General features: G+C 31.5%; 1 protein-coding gene across 3 annotated transcripts in view; it reads right to left on the bottom strand.

The window, feature by feature from the left end:
- The window catches only part of LOC108912748 (casein kinase I), a 119,812-nt gene that overhangs the window by 22,994 nt on the left and 73,885 nt on the right, over positions 1-22,933 (bottom strand). For all 3 annotated transcript variants that reach the window (XM_018718128.2, XM_018718127.2, XM_018718129.2), the window contains exons 3-6: positions 19,279-19,614; positions 3,816-4,018; positions 1,145-1,304; positions 882-1,076 (exon numbers count right to left, since the gene is read on the bottom strand). In XM_018718128.2, coding sequence (XP_018573644.1) covers positions 882-1,076; positions 1,145-1,304; positions 3,816-4,018; positions 19,279-19,614 — 894 coding nt within the window. The remainder of the gene's footprint in view (positions 1-881; positions 1,077-1,144; positions 1,305-3,815; positions 4,019-19,278; positions 19,615-22,933) is intronic.

Below are 22,933 nucleotides of genomic sequence, written 5' to 3'. Positions count from 1 at the left end.
AATTAAATAATAATACATACTGTCAATCGATAACAATATTGTCAAGACATTACTGCCTGTCACTGTCATGACCTACCATATAATGTCCATGAGTAATTAGACCTCTCACGGCCTAATTAGTGAGATTTCGTTACATTACCTATACACATTTTGGACCGTATCAATGTCCGATCTGTCAAAATATATTACAACTAAATCTGTAAATCCTTACGTAATTGGAAAAAAGGCAGAAATGCCTGAAAGAGGTCTAACAATTACAAGATGTCTTATTTTCTTAATAAAAAACCTTCTTTTCGTTTTTTAAAAGTATCTTGCTTATTGTTAGAGATGGACCCAACAAACCCTATACAGGGTCGGAAAGTACCGATGGTCCATCTGCCGTTACGTGAGAGCAGAGAAAGATGGCTATAATGAAGGTGTCTAATAGTCACCGCCCATTTCGGGCGTTCCATTTAACTTAGCAAAGTTAACATCCGCGGCCATTTTGTTTGGACTTCATTTGTTTTTCTGCTCTCATTTTCGAAAAATTCATAGAAAATCGTGCAACTTTTATATTTAACATTTTTTTTATAACTCTTAAAACAAAAAACTTAAAGGGGGGTCAAAATATAGTGAATCACCCTGTACATTAAAATAAAAATCAATCACAAAATTCACATTTTCACCAGAAAATATAGAAAATAGAAAATAAAAAAATTCGAATTTCGCAAAACATCTCAAGAACTGAAAAAATATCTCTACGATCTGTTTACGCCATTTCAGTAGCGTAACTTTGTTTTAATTTTAGATATCCTGTATTTGTGACCGTTTTCGGTCGACAAAGACATCTTTACCTTGGAAACAGTGTAAATTTTAAACAGTGCTAAAAGCTGGTCACTTACTACTTGTAATAACGTCATCTATTGCATTTGCTGCCGGAGTGTTGCCCGGTACCATGTCCATTCGGCTATCGTGGAGTCTCCTCGTTCTAGACTGTGGCACTGTAGGCGTGGAATCCGCAGGAGTTGCAGCGTGAGATCCGTATCTGGCGCCCGACCGCCCACTATTTTCTTCACAGTGACTACTTCTGGAACCTCCTGGAGTAACATTTGTTAATTATTATAATATATATAATTATAAACGTAAAATTTGTAATAAAACTTACCAAATTTGAGCATATTCCAGTCGAATACATAATCATATGTAAAACCTTGTCTATGGAATAATGTTCTGAACAATTGTCGCAAGTAACTATAGTCTGGCCTCTCTTCGAACCTTAGCTGTCGGCAATAATTTAAATACGTTGGAAATTCTACTGGGTACCCCTAAAATAAATAATATTTCCATATTTTCAGATGTTCACTGTTGGATTGGTCAAATAATGGTAGAAATCAAAAAAAAAAAACTGGGGAAAATGAAAATATACATAAATATTTTTTTGTCTAAAATTAACAGAAAATGAGTACAGAATAGACGTGTGAATCATAACAGATGTATAAAATAGTAGGCACCTTTTTCACGAGTGCAACAATTCTGTCAGTGAATAAATATACTTTGGATATAAAATTTTTTTACTACCTACTAAAAAATATGTAAAAAATTAAACTATTTTACATTTACACACACTAGTGAGTAAAGTATTTTTATGCATGAGTGCCAAAAATAAAATTGTAAGGTATCTACTGTTGTAGACCCAAGGGAGGTAGACCCTAAAATAAAATAATATTTCTGAAATTTGCATTTAGATATCAGAACATAAGTATATTTATACTCCCCTAGCTAACCCTCATTGGTCCAAAGACAAAATTGCAGACAACCAACCCCTAGAAAAATGTTTATTTGCGCAACGCAATTCTTTTTTTTACATAGATCCTTATGGAGCAAAACAGTATAAATACAGGCAAGATGTAATATTCTCAGTTCGGTTTCTGAATCCATCAGGTTCAGTGCAATTTTTTAATCTAGTTTAGTTTTGAGTTTAGTGTTCAAATTAAAGTGCTGGGTAGTCTTCCATAGTATCAATTTTCAAAATTTTCAATGTCGATGTATTTTATTTTTCATCTAACCTTTAGAATCTGGTTATCGCACACATATTTGTAAAGTATTTTTCATATACATTTTTTTTCAAAATTATTCAATTATAATCTAGTTGTATATGGTGGTGATTCACAAATGGTGACCAAAAACCTCATATTTTTTGGTCAATTTTAAGGGGAGTCTTTCCTATAAAGTTTTTATCTAGGACGCTTCGTTAAAAAGATACAGGGTGTTAAACTACAAAAATAATTTAATAACTAGTAAGTGAAATAATTTGAAATTGGGCACATGTATTTATGTAAATATTGTCCAAAATCTGAGGCCTTTTCCGAAAATTTACATGCTCCAGTGGCGGAGATACAAGGTATCGATGGCATATTTTTCCTAAATAAAATAGTACGCCACTGGTTTACGATATCAACCATGATATTTTTGGATTTGTCTTTCAATTTTCTACAAATTGTTACTCTTTTATGTTTTTCAAAAAAAGCCTGATTTTCGAGTAAAACTTAAAAAACCAACTTATTCCTATTTACTCATATTAAAATAGAATTTTTAACCTTATCGTGTAGTAATTGCTAACTTAGATGACCAAATTATCTATGGTAAAGTTTAAAGTTTGGCACAAAAAATGCTATTTTACAATACCTACGCGAGTACCGAAAATATCAATAGATATTTTTCAAATAAAGTGGAATACATCTTTTTTCTTAGTAACATCGACCCGAATTAAATAAAGTTACAATTTCCAAATTATCCACTGGTGGTGAAATTCTGGGGTTGTTTGAAATGGTATCACTATCTGACAAATTAACGAATTTTTGCACATAATTCGTTGACATTATCCCAAGTTTTATCAATGTATGTCAAACATTTTAAAAAATATTTCAAATCAATCAATTTCAACACTTTGTTTCTCGTAAAAAAAACGTTCTATTTATTTGAGGTGTTCTATCATCAGGTAAAATTTGTCGTGTGCAATTTAGACAGTTTGAGCTAGACACTTCTTAGTTGGTTTATTTATTTAAGTGTAGTAATATGACTAGAAGAAAATGACATGCTACATAATTAAGTGATGCCAAGAGAAATCTTTTGCCTTTTATCGAATTTTCATCTGTATTGTGTATTTCAAGAAAAATGTATTGAAATATAACAATGTTTGGAGGATTCTACAATTTTACACACAAAAATAAGACAAAATAATAAAACAAAAAAGTTGTTGTGTGGTCAAGGGGATCGGGAAAAAATAATGACCTGTATGTAATTTTAATATATATTCTAATACATAATATACTGAGGTAAATAATAAATAAAGATATGGGTAAGGTAAATAAGATGCTGTATACCAATTCTATTTTTTTAATTTATGGTATAGAATAAAAATGCTTGCAAAACATATTTGAATGTAAAGATGATTTGTTGGCCCAAAACTTGTTTTAATTTGTTTTTATCATAGAAATTTACACATACTTTTATTTGCAATTTAAAGCATTTAATATATTTGGGACATTCTGAGATTAGTTTTAAAGTTAAATATTTATTTTAAAAACAAAGCTTATCCTAACAGTTTGTATTTCACGAAAAAAAAAACAAAAGTGCTTAGGCTAATTATTATTCAAATAATATCTAATTTATCTAAAAGGTCAGTGGTGTCACCTAGAGCTGCACCGACTTATTGAAATAAAAAATAATTGATTTCTCTGCAATTTCCTGTTTTTGGTTGTTTTCACGCAAAGATACGAAAAAATAAAAAATATTTTTGTACAAAATTTTCAGCAGTCTAAAATAAAAGATTGTACCTTACAAAGCTCCTCTATCGGTGTAGACATTTTCTTTTCTGATATACGCTCGTACTTCTGTCTTTTTGTGGCTGCTTTTAAACCCTGCCAAGGTAAAGACCCTCTATTGAAGTACATTAAAACATAACCTAAGGATTCCAGATCGTCTCTCCTGGATTGTTCTATACCTAAATGTGTATTTATACTTGCGTATCTGGCAGTACCTAGAACAAAATTTCATACTATTAGAAGTCTGATTTTTTACAACTACAGTATAACATTTTAACAAGTTTTTAACATTCTCAGAAAAAAAAGCTGCTCTATACAGAAAATTGTGGCTACAAAGTTAATTCTGTTCATTATTCATGTTATTTCATTCATGTTATTAGAAGAATAATATCACGTTTTGAAAATTATTTATTGGGTTACGGTTCCTTCATTTACGTATTTTTTTGTAAAAGTCTTTCTACCAATGCAATTTTTTTTATTTAAATATGATCCTCAGAATGTTTCCTATTTATATGAATAAATGTATACAAACATCATTGACAAAATTTTTCAGAAACCAGACTAGTAAGAGCTAGAGTAGTCAAAGTATTTAGATAAGTAAAAATTACTAAAATGATAAAAATTCGTATATAATACAAACAATTTTAAAATAATCACAACAGAAATTATTTATTGATAGTCCCAAATATGGCTGTGGACAATAATGTTTCCAACCTAAATAGCTTCTGATGCTTCTTACTCAAAACATAATCGATCTTTAAACACCTTTAAACATCTTAGGTTGGTAGTTCAAATAACCGATTTGGATGCTTCTCTGCACTACAGCCTTGACTTTTTTTTTTGCTTAATGTTTGTTAATAATTGAACTATAACAGTTTTCTATATGACTATTTTTGGCATATCTCAGGAAACATCCGTTAGCAATATTTTATTATTTTTTTGCGGTTTGGTCATATTCTGATATTTTCTAAAAGATACAGTTATATCCACAAGACAGGTGATCAAAAGCATTAAAAAGAATAATGCTAAAGTAAAAGATTTGAAGCCAGTTTAACATTTACTAATTTTTGATTTGAGAAACTGACCAAATTACAATGTAATACAAAAATTGAAGTAATTTTCTATCTAGCTTCAATAAATTGGTGAAGAAATTGGAGCCAATAGAACTGGTTTTAATATACTAACCAATTTTGGGAATTTTTAAGAACTTAATATTTATTCAATATCGTCAATTTTAGTTACATTTTAATATTGTAACACTTACAATTTTAAATATTTAAAAAATAAGTTATTACTGCAGTTGTATGACAAAGTTACAAGTCATTATCATGGTTTGTGGTTTGCTGTGATTATGATTGATTTTTATTTTAAAAATTGGCCAATTTAATGTAACATGAAAAAGTGTATGATAGTAAACTGTGGTAATTTATTGATTAGTTTATTTGGTAAAAAATTGTTGTCATATTTTTGTGCAATGCGTATACAGGGTGTTATACAACAATGCGCAAAAAAGAAGGAGCGTTTTCCTCTTCTATATTTAATATTTTCTTATATAAACATTTGTCCTTGAATCCTCGTTTTGAGATAAAGGATTTTGAATCACTTCATGAATCATTTTGAACCCATGAATACGATGATATCCAAAATCAAAAATTAAATATTCAGTTCAACTCAAACCAGCAGCATAGATATGATATATGCTGGTTACATTTTCCTCAAAAATGTTGGTACACCATTTGAATAAATAATATGAAAACTACTTTAAATAAAAATTATTTTTTCACAGCTTTTACCGTTTTGATACAAATTAGTAATTTGTAAAGATTATTAAATCATATACCTATTAAATAAACGTAGAATGTATTTTTATAATAAATGTACTGAAAATAATGCTTCTATGGCTCAATACACGTTTCAATTTTTCTTGAATATTTTCTTATTCTCTTAAAAATTCTTATCGACATTTTTTTTAACTAGGTACTATCTTAAAAACGAGGGTTTCAAGGACAAATATTCTTAAATTTAGGTTACTTATTATAAATAAAGTAAAAAAAGAAGTAAGTTTCATGTAAATTTTCCAGTGAAAAGTTTATGCATATGCAACTTTTTTTTAAGAATGTGCAAATGCAAAACATTTAATACAAGGTGACCCTGAAATAAGTGTGAAAATAATTTTTTTCAAAAAGTTAAATATTTTATTTAAAAAAAAAATATCTAAGCAACGCAAGTGAATTGTTTTTTTGGAATGATTCATCATCTTAAAATATTTCAAGCCCAAATATTTGCACTAATAATACCCATTTTTTGCTTCCTTTTATAAGCATACATATTATCTCAACTAAGCAATTCAACTTGTGCTTCAGTGACAATTACCAAAAATTTTAAATGCATTATCGTAAACAACTACGAAGTTTTCGAAAAACGTTATTAAACAAAAGCTGCTGCTTTTGACGAGTTAAATGAGATATAGCTTTTGGCCTTATTTCTCGGATACCCTCTATCTACATATATGAAAGAAAACATAAAAATTGTATATTTCTGCGCCGAATTTTACTCTTCAATTATTTCAATGCTATATAAATAATTTTTATAATCAGAGGTATAAATTTACTGTAATGCATATATTTTTTAGGTATTTCAAAGAAAAATTAGCACACAAATTACCAGCTCTAGAACAACACAAATATGTATTATTTTATAAAGATATACTTGAAAGATAAAGACTGCGATTATCCGCATGATTAATAAAGTGGGTAGTTGACATAACAACGTGGTGTCCGCCTTGTTTATTATATAATTTTCAATAAATTTAAATGAGTAAGCCCTATTAGCTATGTATGTATAATAAAATCTTACAAAGCGACAATAATAATTAGTTTTGTTGCATATTCAGACACATTATATTGACCTTTATCGCGATTTTTTAGTCACTATACACTAGGTGTTTATATAAGGTGCTTACTTTCAATTAAATACAAATATTATATAAATGAATAAGATTTAAAAACAGAACATGGAATCATGAGTAAATGTCATATATGTATTTCTCTTATACTGTATAGAAAAATACAATCTGTTGAGTAGTTTTCATGTATTTGTCGTTGTTACACCCTGTTACATCACATAATATATACAGGTTGTCTTCATATTCCTTGATCAAAGAACAGGCACTGATTCTTGGTGTAGATTTTTTGTATTTCTAACGGTTTCCGCGTAATTCAATCATGTAAACATAATTAACTTAAAAATTTGAAACAAAAGTAAGTTAAGTTAACATTAGGTACATCGGCTTCGTTTAAAATTATCAATTACCTTATTGTAGTACAATTATAGTAACTTCAGTTTAATACTAATTACATTTTCTCACATAAGTAACCACTTGGCTGTGAAATCGTTAATATCTCATTAGCCTTTATATCATTCTTTATCATGAAATAATCTCCTCGCGTACTTACAATAAATGTGTTTCAATTTGGCAAAGTAACAAAATAATTACGCGACGTTTTAAACGCGTATCATTCGTATCGAGTTATTTATTGGTTATTTTTCATTTTGCGAAAAATATATGAAATGCGGAATAGTGATAAGTAACAACACAACTGCTGAAATAGGTCGTAACCTATATCTAAATTGAACAGCTGCAAAATCAGATTTTATTGTTAGATCTGCTATTAGTCTTCATATAAGAGATAGAGAATGTGACCGACTAAAATACTAGTAAGAATAACTTAGCAAATAGTCTGTAATCATAACGATAGCAAAAAAGTATTATTTAGGGTAACTGCTTTTTGTAATAATTTTTCAAAGCTAAAAGTATAAAATTAATTTTCTGTTGAATTAGTAGTCACTAATGAATATGGTCATATTTAACAAAACGCAAATTATGATTCTTTTTCTAAGAATTATATATTTCAAAGGAAAAAAACATCATTTAATGTGTGAAAACCCATTACGCTTTTTAATATAATCTAATTTAAATATATAACAAATATATGGTGCAATATTTTGTGGTAAAATGTAATTTTTTAACTGTCAATAAACACAAAGCGTATTTCACTTAAAACTTCACCACATCTAGGTAATTTCCAATTTAATTGAAATATACAGGGTGTCCCGCATAAGAACCGACACAGGGCAGGTGCATGTAGGGGTGTCCACAATATTGTAATTTAACCAAACTTACCTATATACAAAGTTGCACCCCCGAGGAGTTATTAGCCCCCAAAGTGAGGCCCTAAATTTCGAAAAAAAATAATATCTGCAACAATTTACCTCAGAAGAACCAAATTTGGTACATGATTTAGGTTTATTACTGGCCTTCTTTGACTATGATTTAAAGTTAATTGAAGCACTACAAGGTGTTCATTCAAGTTCCATTTGTAGCAAGGCTATTTGCTGATCCAAAAATAATTTGCTGATTAATAAAGATATTTTGACTATTGATTACATTTATATTTTGAAAAGGACCTGTAGCACTTTTACATTTTTAACGCGATTGACCTCAAATATTAATGCAATTAAAAACAAACAAATATTGTGACTAAATAGGATATATTTATAATTCGGTAAATTTTTATGTTTTTGATTTGAACATCTTATTGCTAATACGTATTTCACTTACGTATGACAAAAAAAAAACTTGGAAGGCGACACTATTTTTTCTAAAATCTACGTTTGAAATTTTTATTGACATCATCCTTTCAGCAAATAAAGAATGCGATAGGGCGCCACGTTTGCATTTTATTCTTGACAAAACCGCAGAAAGTGGGCAGTAAATTATTGCATTACAATATATTTTATTTTTATAAACCTCTTTATAACGAACAAATTACTGATCATATTGTCCGAAGTTACTTATTTGTAGCACGGTTTTAGTCTGTCCTTTATTTATTCGGGTACTTGTCACTTGTGACAAAAGTTAATCAAGTAAATTTTTAAAAAAGTATTTTTATGAGATTAGGTTTGTAGGTGAGATGTACATCTATGAATGTTTACTGCTATCCCATGCCTAGGCCTTCAAATGTCAATGATTCGTCGGCCGAACTCACCAGATATATACCGGTTTGTGCAAGTTCCAAAGTGCGCACTGGCAACGTTACCAGATTAGCACCGGAGCTCATTCTCTGTCTAAACGTCGATCGATGAACATCGGTATGCACAACGCACAAAAGGTACCTGTCCTACTATTAATACTAATTCCATGTTTATAGTTGCCACACCATGAACAGCTAGATTAATAAGTTTCACAAGTGGCAAAATACCAAAAAAATAAAGAAAAAAACGAAGATTATGCCATAAATAAAAAACTTAGACAATATTCAAAATAATGTTAAAAATATTTGCGCCGAAAATATATTTCTTATGAATTCGACTGATATTAGTTTCTCAAAAGAGAAACCTCTTACCTTCCCATAAGTATGAGCCTTTTATATACCTATAAGTATCGTTTTCACAAGGAAGTTAAAGAAAAGGAAGGTATAACCAGTATAATAGAAACCTGGTTAGCCTTGTTAGCTCAAAGAGATCAGTAATATTTCCTACATATCAAGGAAATATTGAAATACACATAGGGTAAACTATAGAAAAAAATTACTGTATTTTATTCGAGTATGTCATTAACTAAAAAACTCAAAAATGAAACGATCTAACATCACACAGTAGAACCTTACAGTACAGCTAACAGTACACCCCTACAACCAGTTTCAAGGGACACCCCTTGAAATATTTACGGGAATCATTTACTCATACGTAGCAATGTTGATAGGACAATTTCATCTACAATATAACAATAGTTTTTTGAAGAAGCCAGTTGCGTTATATAGATTTTTACCTTGAATTTTATTTGTAACCTATCTCGTCTATCATATCCAAATTCTATTTTATATACAGATATACTCGGTAGAAATTATAGAGAGTGACTCAGACATTATATAAAAACACTATTACCATAATGCGTATAAAATATAAAATGATTTTTATACGGTTCAATATTATTTATCTTTATGCCGCTCGCTACGCACACCGATAGAATCTATAATCGTCTATAGACTGAGTTACACTGAACGTCGATCTATATTCTATCTCTGTCTTTAGCGCTTGGTAGGGAATAGGGAAATGCTTTTTTAGTGGGTGTAAACGGACTTGATTTATCCGTCCGGAGAAACGTCATAGCATAAGCGTAGACGAGGGGTCTAATTTCATGGCTATAATAAATTTATACATAAAAAACACAACTGGGACGTTTTAAAATGTTGTAATAATTAAAAATGATCAAAGTGCCGGTTATAGCAAACCGTACAAATATTAGATGTTATGTTTTATCATCTTTTTTCAATATTTTCTTGTTGCCTTTTACGCAGACACGCCAATGGATATTCGTTCCCGGCACGCTTCATCCCCCTTACTAGTCCAAAAGCTAGCGATGAGTCACTCTCTACAATTTCTACCGCGGAGTATAGGATATAGCGCCTAGAGTAGTTGTGTCTTGCAATATCATCAGTTCAAAACTTTGCTTTCCTCCTTATGGGGGCGACACTGCTCATGTTTCCATAATACCTGTAATACAGGTAGTTTTATATGTAAAGTTAATTTGTCCGTCTTACTCAGCAGGTAGAAGGTACACTGCTTTTTTATCTCTTAACAGTTATCAAAATGCACTATACCATTACCTGTAAGATTATCTCCTCAGTCTTATCTCAAATTTACAATCCGATATAAATTACCCAAATAAAAGGATTTTAGCATAAGCACAGCAATTACACGTAAAATTATTTAAAACCGCGCTTCTCAGCATAATTATTAAACTTGTAGCGGATACCGAAATAATTAAATTAAGCTAACAAAAAATGCGCGTGTAATTTTTCACATTCTATACAACCGATCGGCAATCTAATTACTTCGAGCGTAGACGCAACGGTTTGTCATTGTTCACTGTAAACGTATCATTACGTTTTATGACGCTACGATTTAGGGATTTTTGGTTGATAGTACCAATTGTGTTGCCAAAGCTGGACAGTCACGTGGCTTGTAATCATTAAAGAAGGCTCAGTAGTATAGCTGGTAATGTTCGGATGATATTTAAAATATAAGTACTATTTCAAAAATGCATATATAATTCAAATATCCAATAAATACAAATATCAAAACCGTATATTTTAAAAATCCTATACAGGGTGTCCCACAAGCAAGTATACAAACCTTAAGGTAAAAACAACCAAAAAATATATATAAACCCTAGACTAGAAGCCCATGGTTTTGAGAAAAAACTTAGTCTGATTTTATTATTTATTTGGTATTTCCAAAAACTTATCAGTAAGTCTACATTTCAGTTGCGTATTTATGCATTTTGAGCCACTTAAAAAACTTACTCCTGTTAATTTTTTTGCATTACTACGTTAAAGTTTCTACCCATCGTCGTGGATATTATTACCTAGAAAAAGAACTGAATTAATAGAAAAAGAAAAACTAGATTAAGTAATTTTGCAACAGACCGCATTATTTGTGACGCATACACACGCATTATGGATTATGCAAAATTTAATGAGTTAATAATTTTAAAAATCACTTGTTTTTAACAGCTTATATCGCAGTAATTAATTTAAATTGTAACTAATACTTGGAAGCATTTCAGTGTGTTGTGAACAATTAATTGAAAAGCTTTGATTACTATTTTTAGGCCTTAGGTAGATAGTAGATTTTTAAAATTTATTAAACAACTTGACGACTTTGAAAAATAATGAAACTCGATTCTTTCAAATGGAATAGACTTTTTTAGTAGTGACGTCACATACGCCAAACAATAGGCAACCCCATAGTACACATTGTCATGAAGAATTTCAGTATTTTTACTAAATCGATTTTCGACCTTATGTAGAAGGGCACTGTATTTGTATCTTTTTTGTTTTTAGTTATAAAAAAATGTGAAATACAAAAGTTGCACGATTTTTTATGAAGTTTTCGAAAATGATAGTAGAAAAACAAATGAAGTCTAAACAAATTGGCTGCAGATGTTAACTTTGTTAATTTAAATGGAACACCCTGTATATTTTTACATATTTTGATAGAACGTTCTCTGTCGGGCATAGTCATATAGGGTTTGTTGGGTACATCTCTAACAATAAACGAGATACTATTAAATTTAAAAAAAGCAGTTTTTTATCAAAAAAATAAGATATATTGCAAATGTTAGCCCTATTTCAGATATTTCTGCCTTTTTTCCAATTACGTAAGGATTTACAGATTTAGTTGTAATATATTTTGACATATCGGACATTGATATGGTCCAAAATGCGTATAGGTATTTTAACTAATCTCACTAATTCGGGCAAGTTGACGGCCTATTGTTAAACAAATTAGGTTGATAGCGGCAAAAAAATACTGTCATAACCGGCAACCCGAGTACTTTCCCAGATAAAAGTATTTTATTTGTGGAAGTATGAGGGTCGCTTTATTTTTCGACGAGCCGTGGCGCGGCGGAAAGGTGGGGGAAGCGAACGACAGCGAGTCCGAAGAAAATGACGATAATATTCATAGTCCTGCCTTTAAAAAAGCGAAATTTGCTTGAAAATAATATATTTGGCAGTCTGTAACTCCGTTGTTTTTCAACGAATCTTGACGATTTTTTTTAACTTTATAAGGCCATAACTTGTAAACTATTCAACTTACCGATTCCAGGTTTCGTGCGAGTTATTAGACAGTGATAAGGATTGAGAGAATGCCATGCCAACACGTTCTGGTAATAATAACGCACTTTATAAATGTTTAATTCAAAACTCATAAATAAACTTCTGTTTATAACTTTTGATCTGATCAATATTTTTTAACGCTCGAGGGCTAGTTTTATAGGTCTTTTGAAGACGAAAAAAAGTACTTTACTGTTTTCTCTTGGAAATGAATTAACCATCCTGTAAACAGTCTTCCCCCCATTTTTATGATTGTGGAAACTAATATGTTATTGTACATAATATTTAGCATCTATAGTGACAAATTCAGCTCGCCGAAACAAAAAGTCGCGAAATGGTAATTTTCCAACTCTTTTTCCTGGCCTATAATTCACTATTACATTCTGAATTAAATATGGTATTATTACGTTACGGAATTTTGTTACGTTGTATTTGGGCAAAAGAAAAGTAATTAGCCTGCCACAGATTTTAAATTTGTTTTCAGTTGCTTTGATAGTTTTGATTTGTTCTTTTCAAAAGAAATAATAAAAAAAATACTCGGTGCATAAATCTTCACTATTTTATTATTATTAAAAAAGCTATTGACGTCTCTTTTTGGAGTTGGACCTCCTTGTAGAGTACAAGAAACAAAAAAATCGTTTGTTCCACTTTCAGTAAATGCTTGAATAAATATCGATCCTGAAATAGTATCACAACATATAGTACCACATAAATATGCAAAGAACTCTTTTAGCCTTGGTAACACACCAACCCGAGATTACGTTTTGCAATCCCGGTTTAGTATCATTTTCATTATTGTAGAAACGTTGTTACATAACTACTATGGCACATAACAAAATAACTAAAAGTTGCGCGCGAGACCTGAAGGATTTTTTTCACAACATCCTGGTGACACGTCTTTAAAAAAAGAGTCGCCTGCGAAAGACAAAAATTCGCGATTTCAACTGCATGTCTTTGTATGAATCCGAGAAAAAGGCCAAGGTGAAACCTATTTTTAATCGGTAGCCGTTTCATAATGTTTTAATTATTTCCTCGGGCCAATTAAGCGTTTATTCAATTATTGACCTGTAAATGCAGCTTAGTTGTTAACATAATTATTTAACACGTATTGTGTGACACAATTTTTTTTATTTTAATGTGCGACAATTTCCGTGAGCCACGAATAGGACAACTGGCGATAAACGTATTGTTAATGTTTCAATAAATTTTACAGTTAACAGGTAGGGTATTTGGTCAACGAAAGAACAAAATGGTATCGATTAAAATAAGGCGTCACATTTCTCAGCAAATAATGAAAAGGTATGCAAATCAATCAGTTCCGCTAGTTTTTGACATAATTAGCGGAACAATACAAGGAATATACTCGTACGTACAATTCGTAGGTATAAACTAGAAGCAAATTGTGATTTTTCACAAGGAACCGAGAAAATATTAGATGTTTTAATAGCGTTAGGTTATTACAAAAGTGTAAGCAAATACATTAATATAAATCGAATGAATTTAAATGTGTAAGTATCAACTTAACGCTTTATTATTTTTGTATATTTAAAATTAATACATACAGATAGTGCCCCGAATTGCATCGGACAAACTTTATCTGGCAAACCGGTGTGAAGTTGACAGTGGAACCGGAAATACCTGAATGTCCACAGGCGTACCGTTAAATTTTCTACGGTTCAAGAAATACTTAAAAATATGTAATAACAAAAGTCCTGCAAATACTTCAGAAATTACCGACAGGTTGAAGGTATTAATAATAGCCAAAAAATAGTTGAAAATTGGTTGCCCTAAGGGAGTGAATCTAATTAAAAATTAAACTTCACTTCAAGAAAATAATGTATCAACCTAACATTTACCAGATAATCGCAGAAATACATAAGAAATACAACCAACAAAAAAATTTTACTCACTTGAAGAAAATTAGGTATCAACTTGAAAGCATAAAAAAGTTATGGTAAATTTTACCCCCTTCCCCCAGTGTTGGAACGTATGTGATGAAAATTTGTAAATTTAGTAGCAGACTGAGCACGTAAGAGTTAAGCTAGTTACCAAATTTCATAAATTTATCTCAACTTGTTTCGGAGTTATTTAGAAAAAAACATCATCAGAGTGGTCCCTTTAAGTGGCTATAACTTTTTCGACATAGAAACACCCTGTAGAAATATTGCCCCCTAATTTCGGGACACCCTGTATTGCGAAATTATTAAGTTTGTAGGCAACAGATTTAACGAGTTTAATTAATTTAATAAATCAAAATATACAGGGTGTTTGGAAATTAAATAATATCCACTAATAATAATAATAATTTTCGAAGTACATATTAAAAAAATATTGCAATTATCAAAATTCTTTGTATGTTTAATGAGCACTATAAAACATGAAAAAATCACCATAAACAAGTCTTTTAAAACATCCGGTTACAGCGCAAGGGAAAACCTAATTTGACTTTCAAATTTCAGAAACAATATAGTCCGAGTTTATAAATACACTGACAAATACTTATTACGATACACCTTGTCCGGAGACGTAGGTAATTTTATTTCGCATATAGGTTTCATCGACTATTGAAACGCACTAAATCCGGTTCAAAGGTATGACACACAGCACACAGCTCATCGAAATTATTCCAACATAATTCCCGCAACAAGGCTGAATGTGCTTTACAGAGTGTGATAAAAATGAACCAACACATTTGGAGGGCCATATAACAGAAATAATGTTGAGGAGATAGGAGACGTCTAAATTAAAAAATAAATAAATAAATAATTTCTACACTACTGACTGAAAAAGAAGATTCCAAAAAATGACAAAAATACTTAAATTTATATATCTGAAATGGCAATATAAATTTCTCAAAATTGCAAAAATATCCTTCTTTCTTTCAGTCTTTACCGTCTCTTTTCTAATTAGGTCAAATAGCATAGGCAGGTACAATGAAGGACAACTTAAACTCCCCACTAGTTGGGTCGCTCTCATTCTATCGCGCCCCACCACAAATAATTACGGAATGTTGGGGTATGGAGATATACTATACCGTGGCACCAAAAACTCTGATATATTCGATAAGGTAAATAATTAATCTGATACCAGTTGCATTTGATATTTACAACGTACCTCAGTCCATAAAATTAACTATGACGTCTTCAAAAAACGTAGCATTATTTAAAATGCACATTTTTAATCTAATAATAAAGAATTCCGTAATATTGCCGAAACAGATATGGGATATCAGAGATTCCTATAGATACTCCTTTCAGAGTTATTGAAAACCTCTTGGAAAAATAACTACTGCTAGTATCATTTAAATTTCTATAGGGTACAACAGTGATGTTGCTAAAACATTAAGTTTCTCCAGAATTAGCAAAAAAATAACAATATTATTTCTTGTTTTAATCAGAATACAGATATAAACCTCAATAGTACAATATCTTTTTAGTAGTTATGTACATGTCAAATCAAAACCAAATTTACCCGTGGTATGCAGAGTTTGAGAGCTTTCAAATGTCAAAAGGGAGCTTATTGATCGACTTATCTTTTTTGTATAGATTTGCTTAGATTGTTTCCAAATTATTTATTGAAAATGTACAGATCATGAGTAAAAATCTAAAACAAGTTCTTCGTGCCATTTTGGCAAAAATGTATATCACTACTATACTCTGTTTGGAAATGAAAGAAAGTAATAAAACCCCGAGATAAGAACCGGCCATGGGCGTGCTAATATTTCGTTTCAGGTAATTATCGGGTAACACTAATGCTAACAGGTAATGGGTGTACATTAGTATATTTTACTGGATACATCATAGGGCAGGAGCCAGTGTATTGTGACAGATCAATCCAGTCTTAGAGCTGAATATACGAAGACGTGCTAGTGCAGTAGAGTAAAATTCGACTTGTGTTTAGTGACTATTGTGCCAGTGGATATAATATTGTTTGGGTAAAATGTCGAGCTTATCAGATTACGTACCTGCTAAACGCGTGAAAAGATGTGCGCTGTCTCAGAATGAGAAGATTATTATATTAAATGTATTTAATGCATTGAAACACCAAAATCCTACCAACAGTGTTGACGACATCGTGGAAAAGTGTTCCAAAATGACAGGGATTGGAAAATCGACTATCTACAGACTTTTAAAGGAAACAAAAAATGAACAAGATACTGTAAATCCCCCAAAATCATCTACAGGGAGGTCAAAAGTCGTTATAGATGATTTCTTCAAAAATGTCATTCGCAGAAAAGTACACTCATTTTATTTTAAAAAAGAAATACCAACGCTAAACAAAATTTTAAGTGAACTTTCAGAGGACAACGATTTGCCAAAAATCAGTAGAAGCAAATTATGGGCCGTCTTACGAGAGTTGAATTTTTGCTGGGAAAAGCAGAACAGGAAGTCAGTTCTTATCGATAAAGATGAAATTATTTGTTGGCGAAGATCCTACTTAAGATCAATTAGAAAATTCCGTGACGAAGGGAGGAATATTTATTATCTAGACGAAACTTGGGTCAACGAGGGATATACTGTAACAAAAGTATGGCAAGATAAAAATGTAAAAAGTTTTCGACAAGCATTTTTGGATGGACTTTCAACAGGGTTCAAGGCACCTTCAGGTAAAGGGCGAAGATTAATAGTGACACATATAGGTAGTGCCAGTGGTTTTGTAGATGGCGGTTTACTTTTATTTGAATCTAAAAATACAGGTGACTATCACGAAGACATGAACGCAGATGTTTTCGAAGAGTATTTTACACAGATGTTGGATCTTATTCCTCCGGGGTCTGTAATTGTCATGGATAATGCCAGTTACCATTCACGGCAGACCGAGCGGACGCCTACGACTGCTTGGAGGAAAGCCGATATAATTCAATGGTTATCCGGAAAAAACATTTCTTTTGAAACAAATATGGTGAAAAAGGAACTTTTGACACTTGTCAATCTTAATAAAGATCAGAAAAAATATGTTATCGATGAAATGGCAACAAATCGCCAAATAACGGTACTACGGTTACCACCTTATCACTGTGAACTTAACCCAATCGAATTAGTCTGGGCGCAGGTAAAAGGAGATGTAGCGCGAAATAATACGACGTTTAAATTAAGTGACGTGAAAATTTTGTTAAAAAATTCCTTGGAACGAGTAACTGCAGATAACTGGCAAAGATGTATACATCATGTACAAAAAGAAGAGGAGAAAATGTGGGAACTCGATAATTTAATTGACGTTACTGTGGAACCTATCGTTATCAATCTAGGAGACGAAGATAATTCATCAGAATATTCAGAGGATGAATTTTAATATACCTACTTTTTTATTTTCTTTATTGTACATTTATACAACACTACATTTACTCACCATAATTTGAATTTTCAAAATACATATATTTTTGTGTGGAATAAAAGTCTATTCATTAAATTTAAATAAATATTTTGATAATAATATTGAATAATTTTATTTGAATTACTAAAAACCCTCTTAACCCGGTTATGATGCTTAAAGTAGCCTCATGTTTTGAAATGCTGTTTTTATATTGTTTACTTATAAGAGAAATGGACCGAGAAATTGAAGCGGCATAGACAAAGACGGATTGTCGGGGGTTAAATTTTAGCTACCTGCTACAATTTAGTACAGTCCGAACGCACAAAGTTTTGTTAAAAGTGGACCTTATCTATACGGAAAATACATAATATAAAAATATTGAATATAAGCACCAGTACTACATTTATTTACGATTTGCATACATAATGAGCTTTTATTACTCTCTTTCATTTCTAAACAGACTATAACACTCAAACCAAAAATACGAATAAAAGTGATTATTAAAATGTCACACGGCGATGTTAGGACTGAAAGCAAGCACTGATTTATTTTTGCGCGGTAGTACCAGTTAATGATTAATAGTTACAGAACCGGCGTTATAAATCTGATTTACTTCAAATATAAATATTTCTAATATTATAAAACTTCCATTTGTGCGATTTTTTGGTGAGAAGGGAGAGAGAGCGAGGGTCCTAGTGGAAAATACAGGGTGTATATCAAATTTTGACCACAAATTCTCCGATATTTTCATGTTTTCCATGCAGATTTGAAAAATTTCTTAGTTTGCGAAAATGTAAGTAAGTAAAACATATTTATTTTAACTTTAGAAAACAAAATCTAATAAATTTTATTTATCCTGTCAAAGAGCAATATAGACAAACAAGGAAATTTTAATTGAGAAAAGTGGCATTAATCATTTTAGCAAGTTAAAATTAACTCGACTAATTATACTGATAAATGCGTACTCTAAAAAAATATGTATTGATTGATTGAAGTTAAACATAGTACACCACAATTTAAAACAAATAATAATAATAATAATAATAATAATAATAATAAGCACCGACATTTTCTCGATGTTTTTGAAAATTATTATTTATATAATAAACGGATGACATTGGAATTTAGCTAATTCCCCCGTTTTTTGAAAAATCTAAGAATCATTTTTAATTTTGATAATTTAAGATTCTCAATTTTTTCTTCTAGAATTATAATAAAAAAATTTATAGCAATCAGTGACAGCATCTCGTAAATAAAGATCAATTACAATTGGAATTTTTAAAAATTCTATGAAAATTACAGATATATACTTTTATATTTTCAGATTTATGAAAATCCATGATAATTCCAGATCTTTCCGATTTTCCAAATTGTTTTTTTTTAGGTCGTTATTTCAGTAACGACTGTGGGTCGTCATCGTTTCCCTTTCGCCGTGGTACAATTTTTTTCATTTGTAAATAAAAACACCTTTAATTACTCACCCGTCAAATTTTTATTCTCTTTGTACGGTATGTGCTGGTGCGTCCGGCCGTCCCTGTACTTCTTCGCCAGGCCGAAGTCGATTATGTAGACTAGGTTGCCCTTCTTGCCCAGACCCATGAGGAAGTTGTCCGGCTTGATGTCCCTGTGAATGAAGTTCCGCGAGTGGATGAAGTCCGTCCTGGAGATGAGTTGGTCGGCCAGCAGGAGGACCGTCTTCAGGGAGAACCTGCGCGAGCAGAAGTTGAAGAGATCTTCCAGGGACGGACCCAGCAGCTCCATCACCATCACGTTGTAGTCGCCTTCCGAGCCGCACCATTTTATTTGCGGGATGCCGACTGAAACAAAGGAAAGGCGGATGCAATTTTATAACGTCTAGGATGAAGGATCTAAACATAACGCGAATAAGTCACTTAAATATCAGGCTATAGGTTGCACGTTACGCCCAATGCTTAGTTATACCAGGTGTTAACGAAACAAGTACTCAAAATTGGAGAGTATGTAAAACATGCCGAAATATGATGAAATCCTTAGTGGAGTTTTTGTCAGTGGCGGCCCCTAAGGGAGATACAGCCCCTTGAAGGGGTAATTCAGGAAACAGTTTTTATTACATAACTTCAAAACATAAATCATAAATCAAGGTAAAAGATTCCACTTCGCTTAAAAAAATGACTTAAGGACTCTACACATGTAATGATGTGTAGTGTGATGTGCTTGTTTCCATGGGACAAGACAAAAAAGTTTCTACTTTATTCTTTCATTTATTTAGTCGTGCATGGGCTTATGGTTTTCCAATCAAATTTTTTTAACTACTATGCAGTTTTCCTATGGCATTTAGATGCTTTTATTTCTTAATAATTTTAAAGTTCAAGGAAAAGGACACATTACTGCCACACAGCACATCACTGCATCTGCTTATGCTTTCAATCTAAAAATGTGACTCTGCCTACAAATTTGATTCCACCTGAAAATCTGGCTCCAGATGTGTGATTAATGAAGGTGAGATTAGTGCTGGCAAAACCGGAAAAAAGTGAAACCGGTTAACCGGGTTCCGTAAAAACCGATTTCAGATCAAACCGGTTAGTCGAATAGTTGCTAAAACCGGTTATTCGAATAACCCGTTACTTGAATCGTCAAAACCGGATATCTGAAAATCGGTGCTTTACAAAGACAGACCCCGAGAAATTGATGTCTAAAAAAATAGGTCTTTACAAAAATCTGGAAGTCAAATTTGTTTACGCAGAAATCGATCTCCAAACAAAAAAAAATGGTCAATTGCAATCGGACAAATCGATGTCTAAAAAAAGGAAGTAGATTATCGAATAACCGGTTATTTGAATATTCGGATATTTGAAGAATCGAATAACCAAATAACCGGTTTTCGGATTTCGTAAAAATCCGAATTATCCGAAATCGGTTAACCGACTATCCAAAAAACCGATTTCAGTTGCCAGCACTAGGTGAGATCAACCAGCAATCCTTATGATGCCAAATTTTACTGAAATCGGTGGATTTCAAAAAAGTACACCCGCCATATTAGATCAACCATCTTGAATTTTTACAATGTGAATTCATATTCGTAATCAGCGACCCAAAAAACCCCTTTATACAAAATCTGGTCAAAATCCGCTCAGAATTTGAAAATAGCGATTCCTGCTCGGTTTTTTGAGGTTAGACCACACGTTCTAGCTCAATTCTGACAGTGGATTTGAATTCAGCAGAGTATTTTACATAAAAATGTACTATTTGATGTGGAAATAATTTTTTTCCAAATTTTCCCAGTAAATTTTCATCAATTTTCACTATTTTTCACAAGTTTTTTGAGGTTAGGAAAAAATTGTGACGTGATGGGCCAATTCTGACCCCAGATTCATGCTCAGGAGGCCAAATTACTACGAAAAATATATGTCGCATAAAAAGTATACCCAACTTTTTTGTGTGTGTGGCTATGTACCTAATCGGTATAAGGGGCAAATTTGACAATTTTTTTTGTACGCAATTTTTTCTACTTCCTGAACTAAAAATATGAAAATTTATGATATTTTGCATAAAAAAGGTACTCTAGTTAGATTTTAATAGCATGAGCCGTTTTCTAGTAAAATCCATTTCAGTAATTTATTACTTGCTCAAAAATTCCTAATGCAAAATAAATGTATCAAACTATCAAATTGTGCCATGAGAAAATTACTATTTAGGGGCCGCCACTGACAAAAACTCTAACACCTTGTATGTTCAATTGTAATTTATACAAGGTGCCAGGAAATAAATAGACCATACATCAAGGGCAGCTCCTTTGAGTGAAAATAAACCGGTTTAGATCAAGATACCTTGACCAAATCAAGATATCTTGATGTAAACCTTCAAAAAAGCAAATTTTCGAGAAACTTGGTATTGATGGTGTAGGGGGTCTGTTGTAGTCAAATATTGAATTAAGCTAATATTTTTTTTAAATATAACAATGCTGAGAATATCTAAAATGGTCTTTAGTTTACGTCAGACATATCACTGTGCAACATCTACAGAGGCTTTATGAATGATTACAACGGTTAGTCGTCGTTCATTGTAAACGAATCATTAACCCTCAAAGGTCACACTCGGGGTTGGCCACCTTAAAAGTCATACTAGTGCGAATTGGGATTTTTGCCAACATTGAACCTTCATGTCTTCTTTATTTGTTAACGAAAACAACGTATTTATATCAAAACTGGGGTAACATTTTCCGAGAAATCGAATGATGTAATTATTTGAAAATAAATAATTTGTTAATAAAAAATGCAATAAACAAAAATTTTCGAAAAATATCTTTCTTTTCAAATTCGTGTTTTTTTTTAATAAATAAAGGCTAGAAAAGTAAACAAAAGATTCTCAAGTTAAAAGTCTATATTTTCATTTTGAAGTTCAGTCTATATTTTTGATAAAATGATATTATCGATTTTTCCTGGTATCCCGAATAGGCATTCTTTGAAGTGATTTTTGGCTCCGTTCTAATAAATTGATATTTATTTTGCACTCTTTTGTATAAAAATATTTATTTAAACAATATTATCCATAAATATTGACAAATTCATGTTACAATTAAATTATTAATGAAAAAAATGTTTGAAAAATTATTAACAATAACTATTCTTCTGCAAAAAATTAAGGGAGCAAACAAATTTTTCGAATTTTTAGTGATTTTTCAGAATGCTGTCTCAGTTAAAAATGATCGTATCAAGGTTTTAAAAAAAGCATTTTAAAGCGCCGAATGTCTAGTTTCCAGTCATTCTAAGAAATAAGACTAAGCATTCTGAAAAATCACTAAAAATTCGAAAAATTTGTTTGCTCCCTTAATTTTTTGCGGAAGTTTATATAAACAATGTTTTAGTCCATTGGACACACAAATCGGAAATTTGCATTTCAATTCACTTTATTTCTAGATTATATGATGAATTCAAAGCCACACTTTTGTCCACACTAAAGTCACAATAATGTGAATTCGCACCGATCGGACTTTTCAGACTTCCTAGTTTGGCCGACAATAACAGACTGTGGTACGGCTCGACAGTTTGGGCTATAGAAGGAATTATCGTGGTGGGGGGAATCCTCGGCAACTGCTACCTGAGAAATGCCAGCTGTTAAAAAAAAAGTGGTGCGAATTCGCACTAGTGTGACCTTTGA

This window comes from Anoplophora glabripennis, unplaced genomic scaffold (assembly GCF_000390285.2).
Source record: "Anoplophora glabripennis isolate ALB-LARVAE unplaced genomic scaffold, Agla_2.0 scaffold448, whole genome shotgun sequence".
In the NCBI taxonomy this organism is placed as follows: domain Eukaryota; kingdom Metazoa; phylum Arthropoda; class Insecta; order Coleoptera; family Cerambycidae; genus Anoplophora; species Anoplophora glabripennis.
The sequence above is the reverse complement of the archived record's forward strand: the minus strand, read 5'-3'. Positions and strand labels throughout refer to the sequence as shown.